This window comes from Littorina saxatilis, linkage group LG2 (assembly GCF_037325665.1).
Source record: "Littorina saxatilis isolate snail1 linkage group LG2, US_GU_Lsax_2.0, whole genome shotgun sequence".
Classification (NCBI taxonomy): Eukaryota; Metazoa; Mollusca; class Gastropoda; order Littorinimorpha; family Littorinidae; genus Littorina; species Littorina saxatilis.
The window spans coordinates 60,108,756-60,129,218 of NC_090246.1; the positions used below are offsets into that span (position 1 = coordinate 60,108,756).

At 42.2% G+C, this 20,463-nt stretch overlaps 1 protein-coding gene across 1 annotated transcript in view; it reads right to left on the bottom strand.

Annotated features, from left to right (window-relative positions):
• Positions 1–11,062, bottom strand: part of LOC138953662 (blastula protease 10-like) — a 12,795-nt gene extending 1,733 nt beyond the window's left edge. The window contains exons 1-9 of the mRNA XM_070325547.1: positions 10,858–11,062; positions 9,491–9,563; positions 8,184–8,286; positions 7,071–7,177; positions 6,235–6,355; positions 5,253–5,319; positions 3,884–4,087; positions 3,045–3,174; positions 1,896–2,123 (exon numbers count right to left, since the gene is read on the bottom strand). Of these exons, the coding sequence (XP_070181648.1) occupies positions 1,896–2,123; positions 3,045–3,174; positions 3,884–4,087; positions 5,253–5,319; positions 6,235–6,355; positions 7,071–7,177; positions 8,184–8,286; positions 9,491–9,563; positions 10,858–10,902 (1,078 nt within the window). The 5' untranslated portion in view covers positions 10,903–11,062. The remainder of the gene's footprint in view (positions 1–1,895; positions 2,124–3,044; positions 3,175–3,883; positions 4,088–5,252; positions 5,320–6,234; positions 6,356–7,070; positions 7,178–8,183; positions 8,287–9,490; positions 9,564–10,857) is intronic.
• Positions 11,063–20,463: the final 9,401 nt, after the last annotated feature.

A 20,463-nucleotide genomic window follows, 5' to 3' on the forward strand; every position in this document is an offset into this window, starting at 1 on the left:
TTGCGCTTGGCATTTTCCAAATAAGGATATCCTACTATGAGTACTACGCTGGAATACTACAATGAATTTTCAAACGGCTACACTGGCTTCGTCTTTCCTGATCGAAAGGGGGTGTATTGTTGATATTTGTAGATAATAGACTCTGCATTTTAATGGTCAAAAGGGGATTTCGGTATAAAAATGTAGACAAGGACCTTTAAAGGAGGTAAACGTACAGACATTGTGAACATGATATCTAGGGGAAAAAACATCAATTTTTATTAGGGGGGGGGCGGGGGGGGGGGGGGGGGTTCTACTTTTGAGCACCGTCATTTACTTCGGCGGACATTTATAAGCTTTATAAATCTCTGGTTTCATTTAAAAACAAGACTGACATGATAGACACATTCCTTACAGTCTAAACCAGTGGGTTCACCGTCTCAGACCTGGCCAGCCTTTTTGCTAGGGATAAGACCACCCCTCCACTTGGAAACATTCCAACAGTCAGCAGCCTACCTGCTTTGTGTGGGATTTTGTTGTTGATTTAATTTCGGATCTGTCAGATCATTTCCGCTGTCGGATTTTAGTATAATTATGTTCAGGTGAAAGGATGCTGCACGCACGCCCGCAAACAGACATACATATAGACACACACACACATAGACAAACGCCCGCAAACACACACACACACACACACACACACACACACACACACACACACACACACACACATATACACACACACACACACACACACACACACACACACGCACACGCACACACGCACGCACATACGCACGCACACACACACACACACACACACACACACACACACACACACACCACACACACTTCATACTGTAGTAAATGAATTGTCTAAAACATGAGTGAAGAGTGCACTTTAAAAAGGTTCGAGGGGCAGTTGTCCAGGGATGGGGGAGGGGGGGGGGGGGGTTGTCCTCCATTGATGGTGGGCAGTTGTCCAGGGATCAATAATTGTTCGGGGGGGGGGGGGGGGCAATTGTCGAGGGGGCAGTTGTCAGGGGGCAATAAGCCTGCTGCCGTCCTCCTGTGTAAAAGCCAGGACGTATCTGTTGCAATCGACCTAGCATATAACTACGTCATGTCCCAAATAGACACTAGTTCTGGGGACAGAAAACCCAAGTCAGCATAGCATTGTGGTCGATAAGATCGTTTACTCATGAAGGAAGGTGCCTTCAAATGCGGCCTGCCACTTAGCATAACAGTTACTCTTGTCATGGACAGTTGGTTTGAGCAAAGAAGCGTTCTCAATGTAACACTTGTCATTTGCTCCGGCTTTATAAAATATCTGGCTTTAGTCACACGAGACTTAAATGCTGCTTGCCACTTAACATAACTCTTGGTGCGTTTGACCAGCATCTATCTGGGGTTAACAGAGCACATTTGGAAATTACCCGGCGAGTCATCAGTGCCTGACTATTGGAGTCATCTGTACAAATGGCTTTCATGTCATGGGGGTTCAGGAACTTGCCAGTAACGAGAAACACTTTGGTGATTTGATGATGGGAAGGAATACCACGGTCGTGCGGATGACAAACTAGTATTGTGTTGATATGGTTATAATTCAAACTGACACACAATCCACACCGCGTCGAAAAGCTCGTTAGAAAATCAGCTGCGAAAACACCCATATGCGCACACACAGAAAAAAAGACGAAGATTCGGACAAACAGACAGACAAACAAAGAGGCAGCGACTCAAACAGAATACAATAAGATAGAATACAATGTGATAAAGATAAAACAAGACACATTAAAACATCTCATAGCCAGAAGACAACCATATAACTGAAAACAATCATAATACAAATGATATAATATAAAGTAATGGAAATGCACGGAAAATGAACTGAAAAACACCAAACAACAACTTACTTCCACTTCCTCCTCCACCTCCTCCTCCTCCAGTACCACCGCCACCGCCGCCGCCGCCGCCACCACCACCACCACCACCACCACCTCCACCACCTCCTCCTCCTCCCCCGCCTCCCGTTTCCGTGCCATCACAGATCTTGTAGGGGGATCCGGGACACCAACACTTGCAGTCTTTGCCCAGGAACCCCGCGGAAGGGCAACTACTCTGGGTCTTTGTGCAGCCGGCAGCTGCAAAATTACAACAACGTATTGTTGAACTGAATGTTTCTCTATTGGTGAAAGTAGATTTCATAGAAGAAGAATTACGAAAGAGGAGGAGGAGGAATAGGAGGAGGAGGGAAAGAAACCCGTGTAGGGGCAATCGCTGTTAGACTTTGTGCAGCTGGCAGCCAGAGCATTACAACAAATTTATTGTTGAATTGAATGTTGTTATATCGGTGAAGGTAGAAGAAGAAGAAGTACGACAGAGGAGGAAGAGGAGTATGAGGAACAAGAGGAGGAGGGGAAGGAGGAAAAAGAACCCCATGGACGGGTAACTACCGTTGGACCGGGTACAACCGGCAGCTGAAGCATCACAACAAAGGGGAGGAGGAGGAACACGAGGGGAAGAATTGGAAGGCAGAAGCGGTGGGGGGGAGGGGGGAGGGGGGGGGCGCATTTGGAGGACGAGAAAGAGAATGTCGAAGAGCAAAGAAGAAGAGTAGAAAATGTAGGCAATTGCAAGTAAGTGGAGGTGAAGGAGGAGGCGGTGGAAGAGGGGAAGGTCTGGAGGAGGAGGAAGAGAAAGGCGAAGATCAAAGACGACAAGAAGAAAGTCGATTATTGAGGACATATATATTGAATTCCAATGTCTTCCACTTGTCCCTGCGCGAACAGAAACACGAATATCAGGCGACATGTCGGATCGGCCATGTGGGCGAGCGGTCTCCCCCTCTTGTTTTGTTTTGTGTGTTCAAAAGCGAATGTACGCCACTGCAGCAAAGGGTTGATCCTCGTTCAGTTAGTCAGGTAGCTTCCATCGACTTTTACGTAGCAAGCAATTGTCTGCCCTTGACACATTCTGTAACTGTCTATCTATGCACGGATCTTAACCCGAAGGTAACATGAACAATCTAAACAAACAAACAAACAAACACACAAACTACTGACGTTTGCTGCAGGGGTACATGAGGTTCATGGTCTTGATGTCCCTAAAGCTGAGGCCGCCCTGGTTACCGATGACGTCTTGGTACTGTGAGTCAGCCGTACGGATGGTGATGCCGCCGTTTGTAGTAAACGCCTGCATGGACAAGAAAATAAAAGATCGAGGGAGGTAAGCTCTTTCGTTGTTCACAGATTGTTCAATGGTGAACTGTCACTCCCTTGCTAACATGTCAAATTTAAGTGTCGCAAATGGCGGGGGAAAACAGCCACACATGTAAACGTCCACTTGAAAAAATAAAAATAAGTACAAATACAAAAACAAACAAACAGAGAAACAAACAACAGAAACAACCTCAAATCAATCACAAAAAACAAGAACAAACAACAACAACAACAACAACAACAACAACATAAAGTTTTGTCGTAGTGCAGGATACTGTATAACAACAACAACAACAACAACAACAACAACAACAACAACAACCACCACCAACACCACCACAGCAACAACAACAACAACAACAACAACAACAACAACAACAACAACAACAACAACAACAACAACAACAACAACAACAACAACAACAATGGCGATGAAAGCAGAAGCAAGGACACGGCAACAGCATCGTACGGCAAGAACAAGTAGGGGGCAAACAATTCACAAACAAGATTAAGAAGATAAAGAAGGAGCAAACACAAGAGAAAGCCTTACTTGATCACACATTCTGCTTTTCATCCGAGATAAAGAGGGGACATTTACAGAATATAAAGACCAGAATTTAATGTGCGGAACATACAACTAAAACTAGGCGGACCAAAAGGTTGGAAATGGACGGACAACAGACCGTTTTGCCGTAGTGCATGATGCTGTAGTAGTCGTAGCCCACGTTGTAGTTCTCGGTGGTGCGCCAGGTGGTGCGCTGGAAGTTGTACAACATATTGGGCGCGATGTTGCGTGACTGGATGGTCACAAAGCTGTCACGGTCCGGTCGGGTCTGCTCGTGATTCAGTCCCAGCGCGTGACCCACTTCGTGAATGATGATTCGCTTCTGGAAAGGGAGACTGGACAAGTAAGTTTCGCATGAAATTCAAAACAGAATGACAGCCAAGTTTGTGAAATTCAAGCGTTAAATGCAAGAAAGGGTTGTTTACGAAGTATGTACACTTTGAAACACAGTAAAAGCAAACGCACAACAACAACAACAACAAAAACACACACATTATTAACGCCTTGGAAAAAACCCACCCACAAAAAACCATCTGATAAACAAGGACAAGTAAAAAAAAAAAAAAAAAAAAAAAAAAAAAAAAACCCAACAACAACAACATAAACTCTGAGAAATAAGACAGCGATCGGTATAGACAATACATCTCTCTCTCTCTCTCTCTCTCTCTCTCTCTCTCTCTCTCTCTCTCTCTCTCTCTCTCTCTCTCTCTCTCTCTCTCTCTCTCTCTCTCTCTCTCTCTCTCTCTCTCTCTCTCTCTCTCTCTTTCTCTGTCTCTCTCTATATATGTCTCTCTCTCTCTCTAGATGTCTCTCTCTCTCTCGCTCTCACGCTCTCTCTCTCTCTCTCTCCCTCTCTGTCTGTCTGTCTGTCTGTCTGTCTGTCTATCTCTGTCTCTGTCTGTCTAGATCTCTGTCTGTCTGTGTTTGTGTCTGTCTCTGTCTCTCTCTCTCTCTCTCTTTCTCTCTCTATATGTCTCTCTCTCTAGATGTCTCTCTCTCTCTCTCGCTCTCAGGCTCTCTCTCTCTCTCTCTCTCTCTCTCTCTCTCTCTCTCTCTCTCTCTCTCTCTCTCTCCCTCTCTGTCTGTCTGTCTGTCTATATCTGTCTGTGTCTGTCTAGATCTCTGTCTGTCTGTGTCTGTGTGTGTGTGTGTGTCTCTCTCTCTCTCTCTCTCTCTCTCTCTCTCTCTCTCTCTCTCTCTCTCTCTCTCTCTCTCTTCAATCCTTCTTTTTTTCAACTTTAGGTCCGCAGCAAGCGTGCTGCCTAAATTCTTTTTTTGGGGAAAAAAATGAAGTCTCAGAATATTGTTTAAGTAAGTGTGGATAGTTTGGTCATTTACTCAGTGTGTGCGCGCGCGTCTGTGTGTGTGTATGTGAATGTGTATGTGTATGTGTATGTGTGTGTGTGTGTGTGTGTGTGTGTGTGTGTGTGTGTGTGTGTGTGTACGTGTACGTGTACGTGTGTGTGTGTGTGTGTGTGTGTTCTCACAATACGGCAGCCACCAGCAAGTCCAATTTCTTGCCTTCCTCCAACCATCCCCACACGGGAGTAGCACCTGTGCAAATGAACAACAAAAAATAAGTCGTGTGTCATATTTGCATATCCAACAAAAGACCGAGAATTACTGGCACCAATCTTTCAGATTCTTACACCTCACAGCCGTTTGTACACGACGGGCGCAATGACGTAGTGGATAAAACGCCGGCCTCCTGGGCGGAAGGTAGAATGTTCAAATCCCGGCTGCGAATGGTGGGTGAAAGACATTCGACTGCGATTATCCCCGACAATCGACTTCGCTAACATGTTTCGGTTTTGTTTGTGATAATTTACGAGTGTGTTGAAACAAGTGACCCCCCCCCCCCAAAAAAAAAAAAAAAAAAAAAAAAAATATGCGAGAAATCAATCGGACAGACTTTATGATACAACATTTAGGAATATGATGACATGCCAAGAATTAGATAAACGAGGGTTGGGTACGTAAAAATCTACTCGTGCAAAAAAAAAAAAAAAATCCACACGAGTGTACATGGGAGTTTCAGCCCATGAACGAAGAAGAAAAAGAAGAAGTGAGCGAAGTAGCTAGTGTATTCACTAGCCGATGAAATGGTTTTCTCATTTTTACAGGTCAGATTACTATCTACTTACAGCCAATGTTATAAGCTTTTTGCTTATGTCATTCACTCTTCGATCACTATATAGTGTTTCTCTGTTCATCACCGTGAGCGCTGATCGAACGATACGATAAGTGAGACGAAAGTGAAGCCAACAAGCATTTTGATTGAAAGAATGATCCAACCTACTTATCCGATACACAAATTTAAACAGCAACAAAATACAATCAACAACTTAGAAAATACTCGATAGCTTGATCAAGGCGAAGAACCTGACCTCCTGCAAGACAGTACTATTCGTTGAAAATTAAATCTTCATTTTAAATCCTGCCTTCAATGGAAGTCAATCAACCACCTACCCTCCGCCGTTCTGGAGTCGAATCTTGTTTCTGTCGGCGGAGGTTGCACGACGGAAGGAGAGACAGGTGAAGCGCTGCCAATCGTTCAGTGCAGCAGTGATTTGCCCCTGCTGGGACGATGCTGCACACCATACGAGGCGAGGTCAAAAAGGAATGAGAATCCTTTTGAGGGCATGCATATTCCGTGTTGCTTTTCGCCAATCTCCTCGCAGTACATCTGCGCAGTTCGAAATTCCTTTCAAATTAATGTATCTGTAACTTTTCTTTTCAAATCAATTGATAAAGTCAGTGAACTATAAAATGCTTGGCTAACTCAGCAGTGACGGATTTAGGGGGGGGGGGGGGGGCGAAGGGGGCCCTTCAGGGGAAAAAAGGAAAAAAAATAAGAAGAAAAAAAAAGAGAAAGAAAAAAAGAGAGAGAGAGAGAGAGAGAGAGAGAGAGAGAGAGAGAGAGAGAGAGAGAGAGAGAGAGAGAGAGAGAGAGAGAGAGAGAGAGGGGGAAAAATAATGGAAAGAAGATTAAATGACAGTTTCTGAGCTCAGGTGGCCCTTGATTGCAGCATTTAGCTTCTTTGAAAAACTAAATTCGGGGGGGCATGCCCCCGGACCCCCCTAGCATGTTCGGGCGCTTCGCGCCCTCAATTCATGCGCTTCGCGCCTTCAAGTTTGTGCAAAAAAGTTTGGGTGTACCCCCCCCCCCCCCTTCCTTAAGATCCTGGATTCGCCCTTGTTCAGTCATTAGCTTATTGGTAGGTTTATCAGGGTAGTTTGATTGATTTAATTGATTGATGAATGGAAATCCCCAGATGAAACCCTGGATGAAAAGAGATACTCACTGAAAGTGCCTCCAGCAATTTCATAAGGCACCACATTGTTTGTCCAGCGGTACCCCCCAGCCCCCGCCTTAATGGCCTGCCGCTTGGACACTCCTCCCTCGCTTGACCTGAAACAGTGGAAAAAAAACAATGGCTGAATTTTTTTCAAGAAAAGAAAACAGAAAAAAAGGCTGAAATTTCAGTTACGCGCGCAGCGATGTATACGCGGCATGAAAAGCCAAAAGGAAAGACAATTACGGTAAGGTAATTTCGTACACATAGTCCTTGAAGTTTCCTTCAAGGAAATTTAGTTTGCTTTCTTGCTAGAGAAATAGAGCTGGCCGAGAACGGCAACCAAACCTTTATTTTTAGCTGTCAGTACCACAAACCGGCCTTGCCTACTAATGTCTTGGAAGGCGGAATCATGTCAGATTTCGGCTTACACCTCGATCGGATATAATGTTCTCCTCTCTCGAAGTTGTTGTGAGTGATAAATTCGAATATCATAGCCATTTCTTAAAGACAAACGACACCAAATAAACATTCCGAGACGTCTCTTCTTGACGGCCTTTTCTAAAGTAAAACCTCTATGTCAAAAGCAAACCAAAGTTCGAGAAGACGTGACGTCATAATGCGAACAATGGCGTCACTTAAGCATTCTGTCCCTTCTTCTTCACGTCATTAAAAAGACAAAGAATTTCGAGAACGAAGTTTGGTTTGTCTTGGTGACTTCGTGTAAATAACGTGTAAGGTCACCGCTAGGCTGTGCATGTTTTGGTATCGTATATCATCAAGAAAACTAATTAATGATATACGATACCGATACACGCTAGGCGTAGCGGTGACCTTACGAGTAGTTTTCTCCTGCTGACACCGAGACAACCCTCGTTCTCGAATGTTTGTGTCGGTTTCTCGGAGACGTGCAGGAGAAGCGACAGAAATTTTACGTGACACCATCATTTGCATCATTTGCATTATGACGTCTTCTCGAACGTTGTTTCACTTTTGACGTCATATGTTTAACATTGAAGAGGCTGTCAAGAAGAGACGTCTTGGTTTGTGTTAATCGGTGTCCTTTGTCTTTAAGCCTTGAATTGAGCGGGAGTCTTGACCATTGGGCTGACCACTACACACCTGGCGGCCTGAAAGGCGTTCCACTGCTCGTAGCTGTAGATCATGTCCAGTTCCACTCTGACGTCATTCTGACCCAGGTCGTAGAAAAATTCAAAGTCGCTGGCTGTCACACACAATGTAATGAAACAAACAACTGATATGCATTCTTTCTTTCTTTATTTGGTGTTTAACGTCGTTTTCAACCACGAAGGTTATATCGCGACGGAACTGATATGCAATAATATGTAGGGGAAGGTTGTCTTATATAGACCACTGCCTAATTGATATGGACCACCTCTTCTTCTGACAAACTAAGGGTGCAAGAGCGCTCAAAATAATTTCATTCGCTGTATTCGCCCTCTCTTGATAACTTGCACATGTTAAAACAGTTGCAGAAACACAAACCTCAAAACCGTTGGTCTTTTTCTCTTTTTTGCACTTTTGGCAGCGTTCACACTAAATGTGACGCTTAAAACGGACTAGTTTCTGCCGACAGCCAAAGCTGTTATCACAAAAACTTGCTATATATGATAGCTAAGTCTGTATTTGTTAGATTTTAGCAGTGTTGACCCCGAGTTTCTACTGCAAACAAAAAATAATATCAAAATCTCAAAGTATGTGTGTGTCAACTAAAAATGGACCACCTTCAACAAATCGAAGAAAATAAAAGCAAAAGACTATTTTTATTAATTCATAAAGAAGCTTGCTGAAAAAAATCTATAACTAGCCCTCGAGCTTTCAAAAAAATATAACAAATCGTCTTCTTTTCGTAGAAGTTGATAATTTCATTTATTTTCACTCTGTTTTTGATAAAAAAAAAATATTTTCCGGTTGTGCTTCAAATAATGTTCTCATCAACCCGAAACATATGAATCTAAAGCATATATGAATTAGTCTGACTTGCACACTAAGTTGTATCATGTTATTTTGATGTATAGTTTTTTTTACAGTGATTCGTGAAGGCCGCGTCACTGGTCCATATTAGGCGCCCAGGCTCCAAATATGGACCATTTGTGATTTTTTCTGTATTTAATTTTTGCTGAAGGTCTATCAAAGCTATTTCACTCTAATTAGGCCTAGCGGTTAACCTAAGAAAGAAGGACTACCAAGCACAAAATGAAACTTCTTCGCAAGAAAACAAGCTAGTTATCAACAAGAAACAAAAGTGGTCCATATTAGGCAACCTTCCCCTACATGTACAATGATTTCACTCAAATTATATCGTTACATTTTGTTTATTCTTTATATGAAAGAAATGTGAATAATATGCAATTGATATGACATTGGTATTGTAAACACTTGCATCAAATAGAGCTCAAATAACTTACTTGAATTAGCGGCCTCTGAGATGATGCTGTCGATTGCTTGTGCCGTAGCATGTTTGGTATGGAGGCATATTACCTGACAGAAAAACAACAACCCAAAAGTCCATTCCGGGGGAGCAATCAAATAAACAAGCGAGTAAACAGAAAGAAACAAAAAGAAAGGAACAAACACGCCAGCGAACAACAAATAAATAAGCGAACAGCAAATAAACACGCAAACGAACAGTCAGACAGACAGACAGACATATGCAGACAGACATACAGACAGACATACAGACAGACATACAGACAGACATACAGACAGACATACAGACAGACAGACAGACAGACAGACAGACAGACAGACAGACAGACAGGAAGAAACAAAAATCCACATTAGATTTTAGAATTTTCGAAAGAATTTCAGTTGAATGTGATATATGCTCACTTACCATGGAGGATCAAGAAATGTAACCTGCACCAGTCCTCCCTTCGCGTGTAATGGATAATAACATTTCTGTTTTGGTTAGGCCTGGCGCTCACCTATGTAACTTCGGCAGGACAGACGGCGCACTGCGGATTATCCCATCCTGCTACACGTTGCGTGAAAGGAAAACAGGCCAAGTATACTCGTCATAAACCTTATCGCAGCATCAATAATATGCAGTGCGTCGTCTGTGCCGCTGAAACTGCGCAGGTATATTCTGCCCTTTAGGAACTTAGCAATGGGATGCATACAGAAGAGGATCCTTGTCGTCATCCCATTTTATTTGGAGAGACTGCTCCGTTTAATTTCAGATACATTGCGTTTGAGCTGCACCTACCTAGCAAAAACACCAGCAAAAAACAGTATTTCTTGCCGTTTTCCAAACTGGTAGCCATTTTCTTTCACACATTAGATCTTCCTGACTGTGATAGGTTGAGACTACGTGGATATGCTCTGTTAGCTAGACTAAACAAGATTTTGTTTAAATAAAATTGTAAAAAAAAAGAAAAAGATCATTCAGATTTAGTCACCATTTCGACGGCTCAAAGTGAATAATACCGTCAAAAACGCCCTTTTTGTGGGTATGTGTGGTCACGAACCAGTGACGTCATGCCCAAATATTGCTCACATGTAATGAACTCATTTTTGAGCAAAACAAATGCACACACAATAAGTTTTTGAGCGAAAAGCTGATCGTTGGCATTCGGGCTATGCCCCTATAGAATATCCTTAACTTTTTGTGCTCGGGGTATCTAGGTAAGATGTTGGCAAAATAATATCACAGATACAAAAGATGAACTTAAAAAGAAAGATGCTTAAAACTTGATATTGAAAAAGCATCTATCATTTGTTATTAGAAGCACAAATAGTGGAATTTCTTACATTATACTATTCCAAAACTCACCAAAAATGCTGAAACAAAAATGAAGAACTGGCAGCCCATTGCCATATTGAACGAGAAGACAGGCTGAAGACTTGCTGGAATTTCGCAGTAACACAATGACAAACTTGTTCCGTTAATTTGTCATCGTTTTACTTATTTCAGCAGGAGATATTCGATGTGATGTTCAAAACCTCTCTGAATTCCTGAAGAATCTGTCGTCGTTGGTCTGCGGTCATCCCTGAATGTACCAAACCACCCGCCTGCAACTTCTGACTCATGATGAGATCAAAATACCACCTCCATAAGGGTTGAGTGAATAATAGCCACGATTTAGAGCTACTCTGTGGCAATGTATAATGACAAAAGTGGCGCTGTGAATTACAGAAATTTGGACTTATCAAGCAAACATTGTTGGGATTGCTCAGAACATTAGGAAGGGAATCAGGGCACAGTGAATACCATCAAGCGTTGGGTGGCAGGTTAAAGGTACCGTTCGTCCCGCGTTAACCACACGCAATACTATTCATTTTCACTTTCCTTTCCATTGCTTTACCATCCAATCGCTGGGAAATTCAGGTGGCTTCCTCCCAGTGGAAAGCCAGCAGAAACAAAGGGGCGCTACCCAGGTGTGTGCGTGGAACCAACCACCTGCGTTTCTGGCAGAATGACAGAGGTCTTTTACATGCAACATAATAATAATAATAATGGACATTTGCTATAGCGCATAATCATATATATGCTCAATGCGCTTTACAATAACTAGAATTAACATAACTAATAATAAAACCATACACAATGAACAAGACCCACAATCTACATAACATAGCATACTCAGCATACTCCATGCAAGCAAACACAAAAGCTTAACACACTCCAAGCACGCAAGACCAAGCAAACAGGGTAAAGACAAAACAAAGTCATACAAGGAAAACCATACAAGCAAAATTAATACCGAACTCCATGCAAACAATACTCAAAACTCAAAAGAAAAAACAGTGGTGGCTATGGGGTGGGACATGGATACCCTCTCCGAGTCTGCACATAGAGATGACCCGTGTTTTTCATTGTCCAGGATGTTGCACGTGATACGAGTATCCGTCCTCTTGAACACATACTAGACATCAACAGCCTGGTTGGTTTGTGTGCTGAGTTGGAAGTTAACATATTTTTGGTTAACTTTAAGATGGCATATTCATATTTCAGAAGACAAACCATGAATAGAGGGAAACCTAAGCCAAAAAACAAAGATATTAGACAAGAATCTTAGTTTTATATTCGACAAAAAATCCGATACCCCACATTGAAGTTTCAGTGGTTATCTCAGTAATATACGCGAAATGGCGTACTTTGTTTGTAATTTCTTGCCTGAGCACGCCTTGACCTTACAGCAAAAATTAACTTTAAAAATGTTTTCTTACTGTTACTATCTTTTCTAGGGGGCAGACTCCAACTCCAACTTCTAGTTCAGTTAGTTTCAAATGGCGCGTCACAGAGGTAACGCGATGAATTATTCAAATAGGTTTGTCACTAGTATGACCCTTGGAGCGCAGTTCAGGACCCCAAAGTTTCCCTCAGGGGAACCACCTGGCATGTCTTTCTCGTTCTACTTCGTCCCCCACCCCACTCTCAACACATCCCCGCTCTAAAATCGCCCCCACCCGTACCCTTTTATTTCGAACTTCTGTTGTCCGCCCCTCCTTACGGCCAGGTGTGTGTGTGTGTGTGTGTGTGTGTGTGTGTGTATGTGTGTGTATGTGTGTGTGTGTGTGTGTGTGTATGTGTGTGTGTATGTGTATGTGTGTGTGCGTGCGTGTGCGTGTGCGTGTGTGTGTGTGTGTGTGTGTGTGTGTGTGTGTGTGTGTGTGTGCGTGTGTGTGTGTGTGGATGTTTTATGTGCCGAGTGGGAATTTCTTATTAATTTTTATTATTCACTTTCAGTTGGCACACTTATGTTTTAGAAGTAAACAAAGCCACAAAACAAAGACAAAAGACAAAAATCTTAGCCATTTATTCCGAAGTGATTCTTGCGAAAAAATCCGATACTCCATATTCAAGTTTCAGTATATCCCCGTCCAGTTCAAAAACGTACAATGCGCTCCGTACACTGCTACACACACACACACACACACACACACACACACACACACACACACACACACACACATATACACACACAAACACACACACAAACACACACACACACACACACACACACACACACACACACACACACACACCATTAAGACTAAACAGTTCTCCCAATTGGAACCCACTTTCCATCATTGGTTGACGATTTAGCCATGCGAAAACTTAGATAGTTAACAAAAATCAAACAAACACGAACAGGTTTTGGTAACTCAGGGTACAACATCTGCCCTTCGTTTCTTCATCATATTCAATTTGTTTGACTTTGTCATTGAGTGTACAGTTTCAGAGCAAGGGAGGCAACCTATTTTAAAGATGTCTATTCCATTTAAACAATTACCTCCCATTTACTATGACGCGTGTATCAGCGCTGCATGTCGTACTCATCCTCAAGAGCAAAGTGGGGCAGTGCAAGGGATGCAACCCATTTCAATGGTTAACTCTAAATAGAAACAGTTACTTCCCATGAGATGTAACGGCTTTTTTCTGACACGCACCCTGCCCTCCTCTGACAAAACACAGTAAGTCCAAAAATCACGTTTCGAGAAAAACTGTCTGATCGATACGTTTTCAATAAGATTTTTGACATCCTCCTTTGAACGGGGAAGCATAAGTTTCATTTGTCTTTTTGTTTTTTTTCCTCCTTGTTTTCTTCTTCCGATCGGGTTATCAAATGCTGTCACATGGATAAGAGTCACAAGAAATGTTGACTTCAGGGAAAGATGTGAAAGTCACATTCGCGATGACTTATTCGAGACACGGCTTTTTGTTTTTAATGGTTTAACCAAGACACATACACACACACACACGTACAGAGAGAAACACAAACACACAGAGAGACAGAGACAGAGACAGAGAGATAAAGACAAACAGACAGACAGACAGATACACAAACAGACAGACAGACCGACAGACAGACACACACACACACTGTCACACACACACACACACATACACACACACACACAAACTCACACACACACACACACACACACACACACACACACACACACACACACACACACACACACACACACACACACGCACACACACACAGACAGAAAAACAGACAGACAGACACATGCACGCACACACACACACACACACACACACACACACACACACACACACACACACACACACACACACACACACACACACACACCTTTTGTAGGTAGGTTTATGGATTTTACTCAAACCAAAAACAAGCTTGGGGTCAAGTGTTTTTTGGTAGTGTCAATATCTGAGGAATTTTCATTCGAATGACAGTCACATGACCACTTTGGTATTTTTTTTTCAATCGAACAAAAAAACAAGTCGCGTAAGGCGAAAATACAACATTTAGTCAAGCTGTCGAACTCACAGAATGAAACTTAACGCAATGCAATTTTTCAGCAAGACCATATTCTCGTAGCATCGTCAGTCCACCGCTCGTGGCAAAGGCAGTGAAATTGACAAGAAAAGCGGGGTAGTAGTTGCGCTGAGAAGGATAGCACGCTTTTCTGTACCTCTCTTCGTTTTAACTTTCTCAGCGTGTTTTTAATCCAAACATATCATATTTATATGTTTTTGGAATCAGGAACCGACAGGGAATAAGATGAAAGTGTTTTTAAATTGATTTCGAAAATTTAATTTTGATCATAATTTTTATATTTTTAATTTTCACAGCTTGTTTTTAAATCCAAATATAACATATTTATATGTTTTTGGAATCAGAAAATGATGAAGAATAAGATGAACGTAAGTTTGGATCGTTTTATAAACATTTTAATGACCAAAGTCATCAATTAACTTTTAAGCCACCAAGCTGAAATGCAATACCGAAGTCCGGCCTTTGTCGAAGATTGCTTGGCCAAAATTTCAATCAATTTGATTGAAAAATGAGGGTGTGACAGTGCCGCCTCAACTTTGACAAAAAGCCGGATATGACGTCATCAAAAGTATTTATCGAAAAAAAGACAAAAAATGTCCGGGGATATCATACCCAGAAACTCTCATGTAAAATTTCATAAAGATCGGTTCAGTAGTTTGGTCTGAATCGCTCTACACACACACACGCACAGACACAGACACAGACACACACACACACACACACACACACACACACACACACACACACACACACACACACACACACACACACACAATCAATGATCAATCAATGAGGCTTATATCGCGCATATTCCGTGGGTACAGTTATAGGCGCTCTGCAGTGATGCCGTGTGAGATGAAATTTTATACGGCCAGTAGATTGCAGCCATTTCGGCGCATATTTACCTTTCGCGGCCTATTATTCCAAGTCACACGGGTATAGGTAGACAATTATTAACTGTGCCTAAGCAATTTTGCCAGGAAAGACCCTTTTGTCAATCGTGGGATCTTTAACGTGCACACCCAATGTAGTGTACACGGGGGGAGGGTTCGGACACCGAAGAGAGTCTGCACACAAAGTTGACTCTGAAATAAATTTTCGCCGAACCTGGGATCGAACTCACGCTGACAGCGGCCAACTGAATACAAATCCAGCGCGCTACCAACTGAGCTATATCCCCGCTGGGAGAATGCAAGTTTCCAGTACAAAGGACTTAACATTTCTTACATACTGCTTGACTAAAATCTTTACAAACATTGACTATATTGTATACGAGAAACACTTAACAAGGGTAAAAGGAGAAACATACACCACGACCCTCGTCTCGATTCCCCCTCTATGTTAAAACATTTAGTCAAAACTTGACTAAATGTAAAAAGGTGGAAAATAGCAGACGTAGGGTGACATTCAATTTTCCCCATATGGATTGTACTTTATTTCAAGTTAACAGCCTCTTGACGAGGATTTGTCTGCGCCAGCCTTTCTGTAACAGACACAATTTATGTTAGGTAGTGTAGATCGCCATCTCTTTCAACAAGAAATTCACTTTGTTTATGCTGAGGCCTCATATCCTTCAAGATGACATTTTTATATATCATATTCATCAAAAACTGAAGCCGCATATCGCATGAAGTCTTCAAGTTCAAGGCCTCACCACTGAGACGAACTTAACAGCCTCACGTTGAGCCCACAGAGATATAGAATATTCTATATCTCTGTGGTTGAGCCCGCCACATAAACACATCGAGCAGACTGTCCGACCTCGACCTCCCCTCCCCCCCCCCCCCCCCAAAAAAAAAAAAAAATGGCAGACGAAGACAACAGATAACGATATCGAGCTATGCAACAAACGGTGTATTTCCCGACCGCAGAGCCCTCGTATCCGCAGTGTGAATCGATTTTGCACTCACCATGCCCTGCTGATAATTACCTCCCTTTGGACGCATACAGCGCGCAGGAACACGACGAGTATCTTGTCGTTGCGATATATATGGACCCCAACGAGGCTTCTCCCAGAAGGAATCCATTGAGTTAGTAAGTAATCCTTTGAGCGACGAGCGAGAGACAGAAAGAGAATTTCGAATTCCCGTGCAGGGATTCCTTTTATTTTTCCAGCTGGGCGGGTGCTCACAAAAGCTTGGATGAAGGAAAGAGGCGACTGTTGCATGATAGATTTGTAAGTGAGGGCGTTTTCATTTCAGTACGTACGACGTTAGATCAGGCCGGTTAACTCAATCTTAAGCTGGGCTGGCCGAAACTGGAACAACCAACTACGGAGCTAGAGTATTTCATACCACCACGCTTACTGGGAGAGAAACTCGAGAGACAGAAAGGCAGAGAGATGTGACACGTGTATTAATTAATTAAGAAGGACACACCGTCACTCAGCCTTGTCGGACACAGTGGCCCTGTCCCATGCCAAGACCGAGGCAATGTACGAAATTTGCGCCTAATCAGGCACGTGACAAATGTATTAATGTTTTGAGCAGGACACACCGTCACTCAGCCTTGACATTGAGACGGACAGCGTGGACCTGTCCTATGCCAAGACCGAGGCGATGTGCGATGCTTCTAATCAGGCATTGTGTAAAATGAGCAGACCCGCTTTTGCCTCGCAAGCCTTGAAAAGGAGACTGAAACTCAATACCTTAAGCACTAGCTGATGCCTTACTTGGATGGAATTTTCCTTCAACGAGTGACTCTCGTACGCGTATTCCAGAACAACCCACTAACTAATTTTAAACAAATGATATGCATTTATTATTTGAAAAGGGTATGTATCGTTGACTCCACAGTGAAACTTTCTCAATTTTGTTCGAGCTGACCAACCCCCAACCATCCTCGAACCAACCCCCCCCCCCCCCCCCCCTCGACCCGCCCTTCACATTTTTCTTGTCCATCAACCTGAAGACGAGACACCGAGTAAGCGATTTTACTCCGTCACGGCGGAGGGCTGACCGTGCACCCAAAAGCGGACTCAACCAAATGGGTATTTTTTGAAAGCTTGGGGCCTGCCGAACATAAAAATCGATGTTAACAAGAAATATTCAAGGGCGCACTTCTCTTTTCAGTCAAAATTCAACTATACCCTGAAGAGTGATGCACGAGCATTTCAGACGCTTGCCTCTGAAAAAAGAAGTTCTCAGCCAAATTACGAACTCAAACTGGTACGTTTTACATATAAATGTGTTAGTTAGTATCTTTTGATTATCACAAAACAATTTGCGACTGCTTTGGCCGAGGATGCTGGTGACAGTATCATTATTATGAACCCTACCCTAAATCCAGGAAAGACGTCGTCCAAAATGTAGGTAAGTTTTGATTAAAACTAAATTCACACAAGACTAGTATTGTTGTTTGGCTTCAATGGATATATTTTCGTCATGTATGATGTCTTTACATAATATCTGTAAAATATGAATGGATTTGAACCATATACTATGTCACTATGACCTTCCAATCTTCCTAACCCCCAGCCCAGTAAAGCGTTCGAGACGTTTCCTGAACAAATGTCGCTTTGTGGTGCGAGTTCAGTGTGACATGATTAGTTTCCAGAACCCCATTTCTGACTTTCGAAGTTTATCTACATACATTTAGCAATGCACGAGCAAAATATGACAACTTTATGGTGCCTTTTGGTTTAATGCTATGGTAAAAAATCCTAGTGATAGTGTTTACAGCTTGAAACAAAACATAACAGATGGGAGTAGTCTTCCTCAATCTGGTTCAGAGCATAATGTATTTCTATTTTCAGAGGTAGCATTATTTCTGATAAGAGATAGAGCCAATATAATGATGCTGAATATTTGAAAAATGAACTTTGTGACTCATCTGAGTAGCAAGAGAGCCTTCGTGATCGTCAGCGTAAGGCTGGCTGTCTTCAAGGCAATTCCTAGATGAACAACTTAACACTGCGTTCGATTATTTGCCCGTTTCTTAAGCCAGAGCTTTGAAACTTTACACGCGTCTAGGGCTACATAAACGCTTTACAATACATACAATATAGTTGACTCTCGCGTTATTTAAAGGTCACAACAAGGTCATTACCAGGCAAAAACGAGGGAAAACCGAGGGAAAGTGCCATTTTCTGCAACTGTTTGTTAGAAAAAGCTTTCAAATTCAATTATTTTGGGGGGATTAACGCATCTCTAGACATGACAATCATCCGATTATCAGACATCAATTGTGGAGGTCACGACAAGGTCATTACCAGGCAAAAACGAGGGAAAACCGAGGGAAAATACCATTTTCTGCAACTTGTGTGAAAGTAAAAGCTTTCAAACTCCATCTTCTTCTGGTATTGGCGCATCTCTAGGCATGACAATCATCTGATTAACAGTCCTCAATTTTCAAGGTCACAACCAGGTCATTACCAGATAGAACCGAGAGAAAACCGAGAAAAAATACCATTTTCTATAACTTTTTTGTAAGTAAGAGCTTATAAACTCTATCTTCTTCTGGGATTAGCGCTGATTTCTATGACCCTGAAGTCCGAGGAAAGTTTTCTTGGCCCATGCCAAGTTTGAAGGTCATGACAAGGTCAAGTTTACACGTTTTCTATTTGTGTTCGGCTATTTTCTAAGCTAAAGCTGTTGAGGCAGATTCATGACATCTTCCTTCGCCCACAGGGGCTCTAGGGGGGTGGGCGGGGCTGGATGTAATAGGGGTAGAAGAGAAGGGGAGAGAGAAGAAAAAGTCAATGTTAAGGTGTTCATCTACCGATAGCCTTGCGGTCTGCAAGCCTGACTCTGAGGATCACACCGGCTGTCCTGGCACTCAGACGAGTCATAAAGTTGATATAATTTCCGTCGTTTTACCCAGTAATGACCTTGTTGTGTGACCTTTAAATATTACGAGAGTCAACAATATTTGTTTCATGTCTTATAATCCCCTAGACGTGTGTAAAATCCCATCCTTGTCATGACCTTCAAACATTGCATGGGTCAAGAAAACTTTCCAAAGACTTCAGGGTCATTGAAATCAGCGCTAATCCTAGAAGAAGATGGAGTTTATAAGCTCTTACTTACAAAAAAGTTGCAGAAAATGGTATTTTTCTTCGGTTTTTCATCGGTTTTATCTGGTAATGACCTTGTTGTGACCTTGAAAATTGAGGACTGTTAATCAGATGATTGTCATGCCTAGAGATGCGCCAATACCAGAAGAAGATGGAGTTTGAAAGCATTTACTTACACACAAGTTGCAGAAAATGGTATTTTCCCTCGGTTTTCCCCGGTAATGACCTTGTCGTGACCTCCACAATTCATGACTGTTAATCAGATGATTGTCATGTCTAGAGATGCGCTAATCCCAGGAAACAATTGAATTTGAAAGTTCATTCTTACAAACAGTTACAGAAAATGGTACTTTCCCTCGGTTTTTCTTCGGTTTTACCTGGTAATGACCTTGTTGTGTGACCTTTAAATATTACGAGAGTCAACAATATTTGCGTTATGTCTCATAAATCCCAAGACGTGTGTAAAGTTGTAATTAAGCTTTAGCTTCGAAAATAGCTGACGTCCAGAAAGTATTTTATTTGACCGTAAAAGATATTCCCAAATAGAAAACGTGTAAATTTGACCTTGTCATGACCTTCAAAGTAGGCATGGGTCAAGAAAACTTTCCTCGGACTTCAGGGTCATTGAAATCAGCGCTAATCCCAGAAGAAGATGAAGTTTATAAGCTCTTACTTACAAAAAAGTTATAGAAAATGGTATTTTCCCTCGGTTTTTTCTCGGTTCTATCTGGTAATGACCTTGTTGTGACCTTGAAAATTGAGGACTGTTAATCAGATGATTGTCATGCCTAGAGATGCGCCAATACCAGAAGAAGATGGAGTTTGAAAGCTTTTACTTACACACAAGTTGCAGAAAATGTTATTTTCCCTCGGTTTTCCCTCGTTTTTACCCGGCAATGACCTTGTCGTGACCTCCACAATTGATGTCTGATAATCGGATGATTGTCATGTCTAGAGATGCGTTAATCCCAGGAAACAATTGAATTTGAAATCTTTTTCTTGCAAACAGTTGCAGAAAATGGTACTTTCCCTCGGTTTTCCCTCGTTTTTGCCTGGTAATGACCTTGTTGTGACCTTTAAATAACGCGAGAGTCAA